The 16,140-nt window shown below is 48.9% G+C and overlaps 1 protein-coding gene across 3 annotated transcripts in view; it reads left to right on the top strand.

The window, feature by feature from the left end:
• Positions 1–7,082: 7,082 nt before the first annotated feature.
• Positions 7,083–16,140, top strand: part of PPARGC1B (PPARG coactivator 1 beta) — a 117,557-nt gene continuing 108,499 nt past the window's right edge. For 2 of the 3 annotated variants that reach the window (XM_061151709.1, XM_061151711.1), the window contains exon 1: positions 7,083–7,215. In XM_061151709.1, the coding sequence (XP_061007692.1) occupies positions 7,138–7,215 (78 nt within the window). In that variant the 5' untranslated portion in view covers positions 7,083–7,137. Of the gene's footprint in view, positions 7,216–8,538; positions 9,831–16,140 lie in introns of those variants that run through there. The other variant, XM_061151710.1, reaches the window with a different exon arrangement.

The following is a 16,140-nucleotide window of genomic DNA, read 5'->3' on the forward strand; positions in this document are numbered from 1 at the left end:
ATCATAGCTACTCCTTTATGTTGAGATCTTAAGTCTCTGAAATGTCCCTGTTACAATGCAAATAGGCTACTTAAATAACATAGATGGCAAGTTACATTTTATTTATTATAAAAACAAAATTGTAACAAAGCACAAATGAAAATATGAAAAAAAATTATTTCCGCCATCCTCATCATGTTTTGTTTGTTCACACTCCTTATGCCACTCTAACATATACACTTTACATGTACATTTATGCATTACAACTACAATCACTTTATAAACATTTTTATAACCCTATTTCACTTAATGTTATACATATTTTCCTGTACATTTTCCATATAGCTTTCTACCTTCTGCAGAGTATTTTCATTGTTTTTGAATTATCAAATATTTTGAATATACAGAAAAGTACAAGGAATAATACACTACACAGATTTAACAAATACTGATACTTTAAAAATATTTTTGAGATTATAAACAAGATCACAGGTACAACTGGAGCTCTCTTACATACAATGTACTCTAATCCCACCAGGAGAAGTTACATAACTTACAGGGTCTGGTGCAAAATGAAATGCAGGAACCCTTATTTAAAATCATCATGAATTTCAAGTCAGCAGCAGCAGAGTAATTAACCACGTGCAAGGCCAGTGTGACTGCATGAGTGAGGTGGCTCACCCATAAAGCCAGCCCTGGCTGGCTCTCCTCTCACTTTCCTGAAATGAGCTGTGCCTTTGCTGTTCCATGTTTATGCTTTTACTTCATATATATGTACTGGCCAATGCAATGGAGTGTTATTTTGCATATTTAAAAATATTACATGCATAGTATAATACTGCATATATCCTTAGGCTGCCTGTTTATCTCACTCATTGCTTTTGTGATTTGTCTTTGTGGATTCATGCAGCTGTTATTGATTTTCACAATTGTCTAATATTCCATTGTGTGATCTCACCACACAGTTCATTTTTTCCTGTAACCTGTATTTTTTTTTTTTACCGTGATTAACAATACTGCAATGAACACCCTTGAACACAGTTCTCTGTACACATGTGTGAGCTTTTGTCTACTGCCTGTAACTAGGTGTGGAATTGAACTGCTCTTTACTAGATGCTGAGGTTCTTACCAATTTTTTGCTTGGTATCAGTGTGCTCCCCCTGTATGTCTCCTCTTGTCCCACAGTCGTCTGAAAATACTCAGGAGAACCCTTATGAGCTGCCTCTTCTCGAAGACTCATCATCCACTGAAGCCAGAACCTGGAAGTCCTGACTCTTCCCTGTAATCAGCCCATTATTTCTTATCTATGACAAAAGCCTAGTGATTCCCACTCTAAAATGTGGCCTCCGCCCATTCACTCTTCCAGATCCCTCCTGCTACTTTCATTGTCTTGGCTCAGGATCCCACCTCTCCCACAGGCTTTTCTCCCAGCCCCACTCAGCTTTCAGCCCCCCAGCTTCCATGAAAGAACTTATTACAGGGCTTTCCTGGTGGCCCAGTGGTTAAGAATCCGCCTGCCAATGCAGAAGACATGGGTTCGATCCGTGATCCAGGAATATTCCACATGCCATCGGTCAACTAAGCCCATGCCCCACAACTATTGAGCCTGTGCTCTAGAGCCCACAAACGGCAATTACTGAGTCCACATGCCACAACTACTGAAGCCCATGTGCCTAGAGCCTGTGCTCTGCAACAAAAGAAGCCACTGCAATGAGAAGCCCGAGTACCACAACCAGAGAGTAGCCCCCACTCGAACTGCAACTAGAGAAAGCCCGAGTGCAGCAACAAGACCTGGTGCACTCAGAAATAAATAATCTTTTTTAAAAAAAGGACTTACTAGACTCTAGCAAACTGCATGTTGACTAGTCTCTCCCCTGCATATTGTGGAGATCAGAGCTATGAGTTACAAGAGAGCAAAGATTATATTATGCTTACCATTTGTGGGCCTGTAGCACAGTGCCTAGCATCTGGCAAGGTTCTAAAAATATTTATTGAATCTATCTATCTATTTATCTATCTACACAAACATTATGCTGTAGCAGTCCCAGTTTTTGAATCAGATCCTTAGGATATATTTCCAAAGGCGCATTATTGATGATTTAGGATAGTGAATGTGAAGTTCAAAGTCCTTTGTAAGTGAACTTGATCCACACAAAATTCTAGGTCAGGTAGGACAGACAGGTTGATCCTTAAAAAGATCCCAAAGTGATAAGAGCGTAAAGATATTCACAAACAATAGGTACTCAGGCATTCTTACCATCTGCTTGCCTTATTTGCTAGAGATACTAAATTTAGATGTTGCCCTTTAATTCAGGTAACTCTTTAAATGTTGCTGTATTATATTATATATGTAATACACACATATATGTATTTTATACATCTAATTATGTATTTTTTATATATATATAATAACCTAGTAGAATTTACATCTCTGTGAAAAAACAGAATAATTCACATCACTGGACCTTTGTTTCTCCATCTATCAAATGGGTATAATGAGGGACCATTATACCTGTCACACCTGTCTAGGATCTTTTTGCTCTGTGGACAGATGAGGAAAAAGCAGGTGTTTCTATTCCTACCTCGCTTCATTATTCCCATGCTTTGTGTACAGTCATTAACAAGGCAGAGGCGAGTGAATGAAAACCTGCACTTGCAAAACTGGGAAACAGTCATAGGTGACTTAACAGCTATTTAGTGCCCCTCACCTGCTGATTTGGGAACCCTTTTCATCATTTGTAGTGTGTAAAAGAGACAGTGATCTGCTAAGTATCCCCTAAATGTATGGGTGAGTTTATAAGTTGACCCTACAGGGAGAAGAGGGCAACATAAAGAAATGCTTTGCTTATGATGGACTTTCTTTTTTTTATTCTGACTCCACTGTGTGGCATGTGGAACCTCCCCAAACCTATGCCCCCTGCAGTGGAAGCATGGAGTCATAACCACTGGACTACTAGGGAAGTCCCATGATAGAATTTCAAGCACCGAAAAGCTCTAGTCCCCAATTCTAAGACCCTCAACTGACACAGCTGGGTGGTTTCTTCCACAGGCTCAACCGTGAGAAGTCTGTCCCGTGAAGACACCTGAGCACAATGCATCCAGCTTGGAGCCCTGGCTTCTAGTCCTGGCTCAGTCCCAAAGGGGTGTGCAGCTTTGGCCACGTTCTGCTACGTGTTCAGTGAAGCTGGTGGGTAACATACATGTCACAGTTCTCAAGTTCTACAATTCAATAGGAGATGGAGCCAGCTCTCTTAAGTTAACAATACAAACCAGGTGACTTCTTAGTTCCTCTTGGCTTGAATCCCTGCCTCCTGGGACTGGAGAAATAGGTGGGAAATAGGTGTTTCAGACTCGCTGGCCTGGGTGAGAGGATCACCGAGTTGTGGGCGGCTGGCAGGAAACTTCAGTGATGATCAAGACTCACGTGCCCTCTCCCCCATTCACTAGCAAAAATTTACTAAGCAATTGTTCTGAATAGAATGTGGGCAGGGTGGCAGCTGTTGTGTTCACTGATTTATCCATGGTTCACATCATCCCAGCTGGCACATAGTGGGTGCTCATCAGATGTCTATTGACTGATGGGTAGTTTCCTATGGCGCAGTCATTTAGGGGAGCCTAGTAAATGCCGATTCCTGGGCCCACTGTCAACCTATTGAATTTTAATCTCTGGTGACAGGGACCAGGTATCTGTCATGACTCCAGAGTTTGAGAATCATGGCTGTAAAATCTGAATAAAGGATTCTCCTATTATCAGAAGGGAGAAAACACTGATTGTTTTTACTTTTGAGCATTTGTTGGTAGTGATTAAATACTGAAGTCAAACAGATTCACTTTGCTGCATTTCCATTGGAAAATTTCCATTCCAATGGAAAGGCATTTCCATTCAGTCTGTAGCAGTCTGGTCTTCATCGAGGGTATGAGCAAGGCAAACTTTCACTAATCTTGGGAGAGGCAAGGCCAATAAAAAAAAGGCAGAGGAGATAGGAGTCGAGCCACATGAAGTTCGAGTTTGGCATGATTATTGACCTTCACTTGAAAGTCATAAAATAGGAAATGTGCCACCATCCCAGTGTTCTGGGAGGGGGTGCTGGTGTGAAGTCTTCCTCAATCCCTTTCAAGGGTCTGGGGTTTACAGCATGCACAGATCTAGCTTCAGATCTCAGCTGTGTCTCTAACTGCTTGGTCTTGGACTAATCATTTCAACCCCTTTTAAGCATTTGTTTCCTCAGTCATAAAATGGATATCACAGCGCCAAATACTCAGGGTTGTTGAAGACAATCTGAGATGATAATAAGCTCAGTTGTCTGGCACATGCGCAGAAGAGAGAAACTAAGTTTGGGCTGGTACCTATAAACGCCCATATTATCTGGGCTAGAGGGTTCAGTAGAGGTTGATTTAGCCCAACTCTTTTGTTTTCTACAGGTATGGAAACAGCCTCAGAGAGGGGACGGTAATTGCAGAAGATTATATAGCCCATTAGGTTTCTTGAGGGCTTTTATGGATCAGAGAATGTGAAGAGATTGAGAATTGAGTGGCCTTTAATAAAGGAATCCTTGGGATAAGATGTTTTTGTAAAAGAAGTTAGATATCTCAGGTCAGGTGCCTTCTCATCTGAGTCTCTTGCCAATGAGTAGCCTATTCTGAGGACACAGGGATTAGTGAGAAAGGCCCTGTAGCTGGGCAATTAAAGACAAAAGGTTTTGGGTGGCACTGTTGAGGGCTACCCTGGGGGGCCCTATCTGGCACTGCAGCTCTGCCAGGCCAAGGCTGGAGATGGCTAGCCTTGGGGACCCTCCAAGAATGGCCTCTGGGCTATAAGGGGGCATAACACCAATCAGAGGTGAGACTGGATCTGGGAGGGATGCTTTTTGGAAACAGCATCCTGGGAGGCTCTGGCTCTGATGTCTACAGGCAGCAGCAAAAAAGCATGGCCTCAGGAGAGCACATGTCTTTAGTGCTGAAGGTGATGACACTGGTAACGGTAGTGATGATGATGAGTGTGAGAAGCAGCACTTTCTCTTTGCAGGCTACAGAACCAAGTAATTAATTTTACATGCATTGTTCCGTCCACTTTTCTCAAGATGCCTACCTGGTGGAAACTGAGGCTTAGGTTAAGTAAACTAGCACAAAGCTAGTGAGCACCAGGATTCAAATTCAGACCTATTGGAGTTCAAGATAGCCAGCAGCATATAAGCTCTGGAAGAGAGGAAAATAACATTGGCCAGGGCTTCAGGGGACATATATTTCACCCCCATTTTTACAGATGAGGAAACAGAGGACCAGAGAGAGGTTAGCACTTCCCCCATGAACTCAGGTACTGTACTAAACACTTCGCATATGTTAGCTCCTGGATCATCATAACACCCCTATTAAGTAATTCTATGGTCCCTATTTGTGTAGATGAGAAAATCAAAGCCTGAGAATAAATAACTTGCTCGTGCTCAGAACCAGGCACTCTGACTAGAGGGCCCATGCTCTTAACTCCCTGCGTGACCCAATATTGGAGTGAGATGTGATGGGCTGGACCAGAGCCTGGGACTGCTGACTCCCAGGCTAGCGCTCCAAAGCTCCATGTAGGCTTTCTCTTGGGATCCATTGTTCCTTAAAAGTGCCCTGAACTAAAGCCCAAAGAGTGAAATCACGCCCTCTGGTTCTGGGAACCTCAGACTGGAGAACAAGGAAACTCCTGCTCTGGTGTTCAAGTCTGAGCAGGTGTCTAGGGACTCTCCCTGTACTCCTTTCCTGCTCCGGCTGGGAGGGAACCAGGGAGGGTGGGCAGGGCAGGGCAGCCCTTGCTAGCTTGGGATGGGAGGAGAGCAGGAGGGCCCAATAAAACAGGTTGAAATCTTCCCGCCTTTCTGCCTTTACCCAGGCGGTGCCCTCATCTCCTGGCTGGCAAACAGCAGGGCATGGTGATGAAAGTTCAAGGCTGGTGTCAGGAGGCCTGGGGGCTCTGGATCTGGCCCTGGCACTCACTCCATGCACACTCTTGACTCTAGGCAGTTTTCTTATCTACGAAATGTGTGGTGATGGTCATGAGAGATCTCAATCCTCTGGGATTTTTAGTTAACACACTACTAAGAACCTACTATGTGCCTAGCACTGGAGACAGCATGTGCAAAAACAAACTCAGGCCCTGCTTTCATGGGTCTTTGAAGTCTAGTAGAAGAGGTCTGAAGATCAAATCTTCCCTGTGACTACGGTAAAATGGCAACTGTTACCTGTTTTACACGTCTGCAGAGCTAAAGCAGCTGGGAATGTTGGAAGTGGCAGGAGAGGGAGTGAGTTGACAGTCCAAGGAGCAGCAGGGAAGGATACAGTGAAGCATACAGGTTTACTCCGTGAATACCCGTGGGCAGGAAACAGTACTCGGTAGTCGGATGGCTTACCCAAGAAACGGGGAGGCCAGTGGGCCAGCAGGAAGCTGGCCACTTCAAGGCACTGTGGCCATGGTCAGAGAAGGCGTTGAAGTTTTCCGGGGCGAAATACAGCGTGAAGGAAGACAGAGAGAGATGGTTAAGAATTTGGGTCAACGCATCTTCCAAAGAAAAGATTTTTTAAAAAGGCTTCCCCCTCCGAGGAGCCTTCCTTGATTTCTCCACCTTTGACCTATGGTATCCCTCCCTCTCTGGCTGCAGTCCAGCGAGACACTCAAGCCTCCAGGGCAGTCAGACCTGGGCTTTGTCTTCCTGTATTAAACTACATTGTGGCTTCAAACGAGGTCTTCTGCCTTCTGAGGCCTCAGTTTCCCCAGCTGTGCCGAAGCAGGTTGTCTCGTAAGGACCCGCCCAGCGCTAACGCAACGTGATTCGGTCGGCAGGAGCAGTGGGCTGCCTGCATTGCTGCGCAGGCATCGGGCTGCCGGCTGAGTACCGTCACCCGGCTGCGGGCGCTCTCCTCCTGGGCCGGGGGCCGCGGGCTAGGATCCCGGCGCCACACATTGCGCAGGGAAGTGGGGGCGCGACCCCCTGCTTGCGCGGGCGCCCTGCGGCCCCGCCCCCGCAGCCGGCGGCCCTGCGGCAGCCGGGGCCTGAGCTCCGCCCTCCCTCCTCCCGCCGGCCGCCCTCCCTCCTCCCGCCTCCCTCGCTCGCTCGCTCCCTCCCTCCCCCCGGCCGGCTCGGCGCTGACTCCGCCGCACGCTGCAGCCGCGGCTGGAAGATGGCGGGGAACGACTGCGGCTCGCTGCTGGATGAGGAGCTCTCCTCCTTCTTCCTCAACTATCTCGCGGACACGCAGGTAAGATCAGCAGGGGCCACGGGCGGGGAGCCTGGGCCGCTGAGCTGCGGGGGCTGCCGCCGCAGCCGCGGAGGCCGGGAGGCAGCGGTGGGCGCATTGAGGGGATCGGGGGTTCCAGACTGCAGAGCCCCCCTTCCATGCACCGTGCGATGCACTTCTTTCTGGGGACAGGAAGCTGGAGGTCCCCCACCACGCCTGCCGGACGGTTGCGGTCGCTACGGCCGCTGGGGAGGGTCTAGCCTTGGTTGCTTGGAGTCCGGCCCACCCCCACACCCCCGACCGCTGAGCTGGGGGGTGGGTTCCGTGCTTCCTTGAAGAGGTTGAGCCGCGTCAGGTGTGGGGGACCCTCATGCTGGGTCTGGGTGCAGAAGGCGCGCCCTCAGGCTCCCAGCACTTGCTGCCGTACTTTCACGTGGACTTGTGGCCCCGGCGCAGGCGCCTGTCCCGGTCCCCGGAGTCCCCTGATCCTCCGGTCTCGGGTACGCGGTCTTCTACAGCTAGCCCCCCCGAGGCTCTCCAAAAGCTCCCGCAGCGCGGAGTTTCCTGCCAATTGCCCGCTGGAGGCATAGGGGTCTGCAGGGCACGTGGACATGCGGGCGGGGATAGCACCTTCCTGGTTTCGCTACCCGGGGGAGCCCTCGGGGGCGAAAGCCTGGCAGGATGGGGCCGGAGGACCGTCTGGGGGGGCCTGGGTCCCCCTACTGCGCGCGGCCCCTGCTGCGCGCTCGGCGATGCTGGGGGAAGGGAAGGCGAAGCGGCGAACCGGGATCAGGCTGCGCCTGGGAGACCCACTGGCGACACGCGCGTGACAGGAGAGGGTGCTCCGTTGGGCCGGGAGGGGCGAGGAAGCTGGTTACTTGGAAACGCGGGCGGGGGGGTTGCTGCTGGGATAAACTGCTCGGAAAATGCCTGCACAGGGAGTGCGCGCCCCCTACCCGTTCCCCAGTTTTCCCCACCCCATGCCTGTTGCAAGCATAAAGTTTGGCCCCATAGTTAGGGTTTTTTCTACGGCCACCCCGGCGCGGGTAGAGGGGAGGCTGGGGGTGCAGCCGAGCCGCGAATGAGACCCCGGATGCGGGTGCAAGCCGGAGGCAGAGAGGGGCAGCTGGGCTCTACCGGGCGCGGCTCGCTAGGGCTGGTTTGGTACCTGGAGTCTGAGCGCCGGTGCCGGCTTGTTTTGCATAACACTGGAAGGGAGGGGGAGGGGGGCGGGATGTGGGAGGGGAGAGAGGGAAACTTTGCTTCTTGTTATATCTGCCTGTCTTTGGGCGGCAGCAGCTGTCATGGGACCGGGTGGGCGGGGAGAGGCTTGCTCGCTGACTCCTTGCCGTGAGATGCGACTTGGAGGGGACGCAGCAGCCGAGACGTTCAGCTCTGGGGGACTCTGGGTGGTGAGTCCCGCTGGCTGCTGGAACCGCGCGGCGTGGCGGGGTGTCGCCGAGAGGAAGCCCGCCACGCGGAGAAGGCCGGTCCCTGATCGCTGCGGACGTCCATGCGTCAGGGAGCCGCGGGGCCTCGTGGTCGGTGGCGGGATCGTTTGGGTGGGTTCCGGGCAGGGGCCGCAGGGGCTAGTGGCGTATGATCGCGCTTCTCCAGGCCAGGGGAAAAGTGTGATGAATGGTCTGCGCGCGGTAGTGTGTGTTTGTGTGCACACGCCGCGCGCACCGGGCGCGTACCTTTACCTCTGACGAAACTGCAGTGGAGCTCCGCGGCAGTCACCGGGAGCCGGCACTCGCCCCCGGCCCCTGTCTGTTCCGAAGGCCGATCCCAGCCTCGGCACCACCACCGAGCCCACAGTCCCCTGGCCCCCAGCCCTCTAGCCGACAGCGTGGGGCCGGAGGGACTGGATATAGGGTGGGCCGAGTTGCTGCTACGAAAGTTCTGCCCTCGGCCCTCTCGCTTGTCCGGGGGTGTCTGCAAACCCCTCTACTAAGACGCGGATGTAAGAGGCCTGAAATAGCCAGATACTAGTTCAGAGACCTACAGGAAGAACTCGTCCACTTTGGACACGACCCCAGGTTTCAACACCATCTTCTGTGTTCTTCGGCTCACATTTGCCCTTTTAGCCGTCCAGAATGCCTACCCAGCAGGCAAATTTCACCTAAGGAAACTAGAAATTTGGGTAATCGTGTATCAGCAGAAGCAGTGCAGTAGAAGTTAATCTGGGACGTTTTGCTTTTTTTATGCAACCACGTGATGGGCTGAGGCCCTTCGGGTGATCTCTGCCGTCCCAACTTGGAAAGTGTAATTGATAGGGGGAGCTTTGCCGCCGCCCCTAGAAGGCTCTGAGAGCCAGCCGGAAGAGGACCTGGGCGGGTCTTCGCGGGCCTCCTCATTTTACAGTTGGGGATAGAGGCTGTGAGGGCTGGACGGCTGGTACAGGACCACGCAGCCAGTGGGTGACAGAGCCACCCAGGGCTCCTGACTCCAGGTCCTGTGTGTTACCTCGAAATAGCACTGGACTTGGAGTCAGAAGGCCTGAGTGGAGTCGCCTTCCCCACTCTCTGGCTGGGTGACCCCGGAGCAAGCCATTTTAACCCTCGAGCCTCCTTTCCCCCATCTGTCAAATGGGGCTGGTGGTGCCTGCAAGAGAAGCCCAAGGCCCGTGGTTGGGGGTGAGCACTGTTTGCATGTGAGATGTCTGGTCCTTCCTGTAACTTCCTCTCCTCCCCCCAGACCCTCCCTGGCCCTCCCCTCCACCGTCTCCCTCTTTGGAAGGGGTGGGGGGAGTGAGTAGAAAGGTAATTTATCCGCTTTATCCCAAAGACTTGTCTTTGGCAGCTAATCCAGAGTTAGATAGAGGGAGGATTTCTGTTGCGGAGACTTAACTTATACCCATTCAGGTCAAAGTTCAGAAATTCAACAGCTTAAGGGTTGTGAAAGTTTCTTGGGAAGGTTTGGGGCATGTGTCCCAAAGTACTTTGTGTTGGCTCCTCTTTGTTCCGGGCCCCTGTCTGTAGTGTCCTCACCCACCATCCCTGCGTGGCCCTCTCCTCTGGCAGGCCTCTCTAGCCCAGCTTGCCCTGCTTTCTCTAGCCTCTGGTTGTCTTAGTCTGTGTTATACAACCAAGCATTTTGTGTGTGAGTCCTGTGGCCCAGTAAGATTCTGGAGCTAGAGTGGTGCCTTTCATGTCTTTGTGCCCCTCTGTCACCTGTCACCGTGCTGAGCGCCTTTGCTTAGCTCTTGGCTAGGCACAGAAATGACAGACATGGGACGCTCTCAGGCTGGTTGGGGGGACAGCTGGGCCGAGTATGGGGAAAGAGGAATGCAGAGGGCTGCAGCTGTGGGCAGTGACTTAGGCTCCAGAGACCACATAGTAAGCCCACAATAAATATGGGTTGTTTGAAGACACTTGGGACATCAATCATAGATGTGCACACTGTCAGACATGGCAGGATCTTTATAAATCATCAAGTCCAACCCCTTATCATTTAAAAATATTTAATAATAGGATTGTTAGGAAAAACTGGCAAGCATAAAGAAAAAAAATGAAAATATGTAATCTTACCCAAACATAACCACCATTAATTTTTATGTGTTTTCTGACTTTTTCTTTCCTATTGATTCCTATGGATTATATCTTTTTTACAAAAATGGAATCATTCTTTGTATGGTAATTGTTAACTTGGAATCACACCGTTCTAACATGCTTTTTTTTGTCCTCCAAACAATATACTTTCCACATCAGCAAGTATTCTACCTAGTATCTTAATATCTTAATGGTTATGTAATATTGAGGGTTGAACCAAAAGGTATTTAATCAATCCTTTGTTTGTCATTTAAGTAGTTTATATATATATATATATATATATTTTTTGCTCTTGTAAGCCGTGCTGAAATGAATATCTCTGCGTATGTCTTCTTTTCTTCATTTAAATTCCTAGAAATGAATTACTCTGTCAAAGGAACTATGCAGGCGTTTGGTAAACACATTTCTGGATTGCCTTCTAGAAAGATTGTGCTAATTTGCACACTAGCATTGTATGGGAATGCCCAGTTCCCCATACCCAGAAAACTCTTGGCATTTTAATTGTTTTTCATTTTTACCAGTCTATTCATCAATAAATTTTGTCACCTTATTGTTTTAATGTGCATTTCTTTGATGACTTGTGCTGCTGAACCTTTCCCCCAAATGATTATGGGCCATTTATGGTCTGTTTCTGTGAAATGTTGTGTTAGTGAAATTGGCCCATTTTTCAGTTGGTATCCTGTTTCCTCGTTGTTCTAAAACTGGATCTGAACACCCAAAGGAGCACCTGCCACATGGAGAACTGGAAAAAATGGCTTGACTGGTGTTGACTTGCTTGGTCTGAAATGCTGCTGCCTCCACAGCGCCTGAAACCAGGGCTAACTTCTTTTCTAAGTCAAAGTTCTGGCCATCTATGGGGCAGGTTGAAGTGCAACCTTTGCTGGGTGCCTTTACCCATTCTTCATCTGTGTGAGACCCAGGAGACTTAACTTTTTCACCTGAGCGTAGAAGGGGACACATTTGCTGGCTCTGTTTACCAGAGACCCAGGGTTCACTTTCACTGGGGCTCCCTGGCTGGTGCTAATGCTCAGGATGCTTGTGGAACCCAGGAAAGGCCCAGCAACTGGCCCCTGGGGGTTTATGTTTCCCCTTCACCCTGGGGCCCTCCTCTTCCCAGCTGCTGCAGGCTAGCCAGAAGCTTCATCATTGCCAGGATGTGAGTCACCCTTTTCCTTCTCTCTCTGGAACAATAGAAGGAATACTGGTTTGAGTCAGAAGAAGCCTTGCAAATGGGGGCTTATGCTGGGAAGCGAGTCCCTAACATGAGCATTGCAGTATTAATAGCTATCTCCTCCTGCATTATCATCGTCATCAGTGCCATTTATTGAGCATCCTCTATGTGCTGTGTGCTCTGCTGAGCCTTCTGTTTGCGTTATTACATATCATTCTCATAAGGATTCTACAAAGTATAGATGCCATTATTCCCATTTTACAGCTGAGGCATTTACAGTTTCAGAAAACTCATTGACTTGCTGAAGATGGTCTACCTACATTACCTTGGAATAAGTGAAAATGCCAAGATCAATGGGCAAAGTCCTCAGACCTCTTGATTCCACGTTCCATGAAGACAGGGACTACTCTATTTCTATTCATCGTCTTCCAGCACCTTGAGCAAATGAAGGCAAATTGTCAAGAGAGAAGGCAGAAATACTTCTCTAAGCCTCTGTTTCTCAATCTATGAAATGGGGATACTAGGCCCTAACTCTCAGGATTGGAAATTAAATAATAGAATGTACATAAAATGAGCATCTGTTGTACACAAAACTTGGAATCCTTCTGTCTCTGAAATACTTTAGAAGGGCAAGATCAAGGATAGAAGCATAGAATTAACTCCTGCCCGTGCAATCTTTTCTCTGTAAGAAAGGGAAGCACAATTCTTGTGATAAGGATGGAGGGAACCCAAATAAAGTCATTTAGAAGAGAATGAGCAGGGTTGTTTACTGTCTCTCCCTCTCCAACATAGTTGAATGCCTCAATTACATCCTGTGGACACTCAGCTGATGAGGAATCAATTGGACTGGATTGACTTTCCTGTTACTCTCCCTGACTTCCGGTCTGGGTCCTTGTCCATTCACAGCTGGGTTCCTGCATTTACTATCACACCAGACTTTATCCTCTCCTGATTGTCCTCAGCCCCAGTGGAAGATCAGTCCTCCTAGAGCATGTGTCTGATGCCACCCTGTTGCTCACACATCATGCGTGGCTCCCTGCTGTGCTTAGTCGCTCAGGTGTGTCCGACTCTTTGCGACCCCATGGACTGTAGTCCGACAGCCTCCTCTGTCCATGGGGATTCTTCAGGCAAGAATACTGGAGTGGGTTGCCATGCCCTCCTCCAGGGGATCTTCCCAATTCAAGGATTGAACCCCGGTCTTCTGCATTGCAGGCGAATTCTTCACTGTCTGAGCCACCAAGTACTTTTAAATGAAAACCTAAAGTTTAACCTCATGGGCAAGGGCCTTCGGGTACTTGAGGTTGAAGAGTTAGGCCCCTGACTTTATCCCAAGCTGTCTGCTTTCTCTTTGGGATCCTGGCCTGCCCCAGGCTATGTCATGAATCTTCCAGGAGGCGTTGGCTCATGCAGCTATTTTCTGCAATTTCTACTATTTCCATTATTCATCCTGCACAAGACTCAGCTCCCACACCATCATTTTGGTGACATCTCACATGCAGGTACCACTGCTCCATCCCATGTGTAGCAGAGAGGATTCTGAAGTCAGCCTGCCTGGGTTTGAGTCCTGGTTCTGTGATTTACCAGCAGTGAAACCTTTGGTAGGTCATGTGACTTCTTCGAACTTCCATTTCCTCAGGTGTACAGATAACGATAAATAGTACTTCCCTGATAAAGCTGTTTCACTACGGAGTCAATGAAAATCAAAGGACAAATGGATTTAAAGCACCTAACAGAATGCATGGCATAGAAGCACCCAATGATAGGTGCATCTCTTGCAACATGTCTCCTTAAGTGTTTAGGAAATCATTCCAGATTGTTGTTAAGCTCCATGAGGGCATGGATTTTCATTCACTTTGTTAAACATTTTTTTCTCATAGTGAATAGACAAATGCCTGGAACACAGTAGCCATTCAGAATCCTCACTGGGTGAATAAATGAGCTAGACTATGAGCCTTTTCAGAGCACACGTTGCTCAGACAAGGCAGACTAAAAAATCTGTTCGAATGACCTGAAAGTTCCTCTCCAGACATCCATCCCCAGCATTTTAATATAGTCATAGCCTACCTGCATTTCAAGCCCCTGCTCACACTTGACCACTCTGGAAAGCCTGTGAAGCACACTCTTCTGCTGACATGGAGGGTGCCACTTACTATCTGCTAGTGCTTTGTTTTATTTTCTGTGCAGCATGTAGGATCTTAGTTCCCTGACCAGGGATCGAGCTCATGTCCCCTGAAATGGAAGTGCGAAGTCTAAACCACTGGGTTGCCAGAGAAAGCCATGCCTGTGTGCTTTTATCCCTATAACTAGAATGACAGCTTAGGAAGGGCAAGAAAACATATTTTTATCCTGGTCTGGTTTTGTGTTTACCCATTAAGTAGGCAAATTTTTGAGCTGAAGAATGTTTTATATGACTAGGTGTCAGGTTCTCTGCAAAGAACTTTGTATTTTAAACATTTTACGATGGAAAATAGCGAACATGCACAGCCAAAGCCAGTGGCAGGAAGGGAATCGGGAATATCCATGCCACTGTCACCCAGCTTTGGCCATTTTTGACAAGCGGCCACTCTTGTTTGTCCACTCACAGACCACATGTCATCTGTGGCTGTTCAGTGTGTATCTGTGAAGAGACTTTTGAATACTGTCGCAATGGTTTCTTCCAATAACGGTGAGATTGCTTCTGTTTTCCCCATTTTGTAAGTGATGAACTTGAAGCATGGAGGGGTTAAAGTAGTCACGCAGGGTCTTGGAGCTAGTGAGTGTCTAACCTGGGATTTGAACATGGGTTCTTGAGCAGCTCACTCTCCTCGGCTTGGGAGGGACCTTGGAGCACATCACATCGGCCCCTACCATTCTCAGAAGAAGGGACCCTGGGCCAGAGAAGGAGAAGCCGCCTTGCTGGAGGAGTCCCAGGTCTCTTACTCCCTGACTAGTTTTTTTCTGGTATCAGAACTTGAGGGGAGGGTGGGTCTTGGCTCTGGGGGAGGGACAGGGTGATGGTCGGAGGAGAGACTCTGCTGCCCGAGGTGGCCAGGCTTTGTGGTGACTGTGGAGTCCTGGGGTGCAGATCACCACCTCCTGGGACAGACTGCACGTTCTTCCAGCTCTCACTGTGCCGAAACCCCAGTGGGTTCACCGGTTCCTCTTGCAGTTGACTGTTTTTCAGTGGCTCAGTAGAGTCTGACTCTTCTCGACCCCGTGGACTGCAGCACGCCAGGCTTCCCTGTCTATCACCAACTCTTGGAGCTTGCTCAAATCATGTCCATTGAGTCAGTAATACATCCAATCATCTCATCCTCTGTTGTCCCCTTCTCCTCCTGTGTTCAATCTTTCCCAGCATCAGGGTCTTTTCCAATGAGTAGGCTCTTCGCCATCAGGTGGCCAAAGTATTGGAGCTCCAGCATCAGTCCTTCCAATGAATATGAAGGATTGGTTTCTTTTAGGGTTGACTGGTTTGATCTCCTTGTAGTCCACGGGACTCTCAAGAGTCTCCTCCAACACTGCAGTGCAAAAGCATCAATTCTTCAGCACTCAGCCCTCTTTATGGTCCAACTCTCAGATCCATACATGACTACTGGAAACACCATAGCCTTGGCTATACAGATCTTTGTTGGCAAAGTAATGTTTCTGCTTTTTTTTAACATGCAGTTGACCTTGGGTTTTCTCTTTAGGTGCTCAGGACCATCCCTTAAGGGAGACAGGGTTGGGAGTGGACAGAGCTGAGAGGAGGAAGCTGGCCTGAAGGCACATAGCTAGCTAGGCTCTGGTGGCAGCAAGACTCCAGGGCTCCTGCCCTGCCCTTCCTTTAAGGCAGAGCCTGAGTTGCCACCCGGGGCCCCAGGTCTAGAGTAGGAGACCAGAGAGACTTTTACAAGTCATGGCAAAGTCTTTGATTAATTATCCCCAAAGGCCTGTAATTACTGCTCTGTCTTTTAGGGAAGAAAACAAAGGTTTACTCTAATTATTTGTTTCAGTGGCTGAGAGGGCTTTGAATCCTAGGATTGTACTCACGGGGTGAGCCCTGTGGCCTTTGGCACAAGAGTTTCTGTGTGTGTGTGCCTCAGCACTTTTATCTAAGAAATAGAACTGATAGTAGCACGTACTTAAGGGGTTTTCTGGAGAAGGGAATGGCAACCCACTCCTGTATTCTTGCCTGAAGAATTCCTTGGACAGAGGAGCCTGACAGACTGCAGTCCATGGGGTCGCGCACACGACTGAGTGACTAAC

This window comes from Dama dama, chromosome 9 (genome assembly GCF_033118175.1).
Source record: "Dama dama isolate Ldn47 chromosome 9, ASM3311817v1, whole genome shotgun sequence".
Lineage (NCBI taxonomy): Eukaryota > Metazoa > Chordata > Mammalia > Artiodactyla > Cervidae > Dama > Dama dama.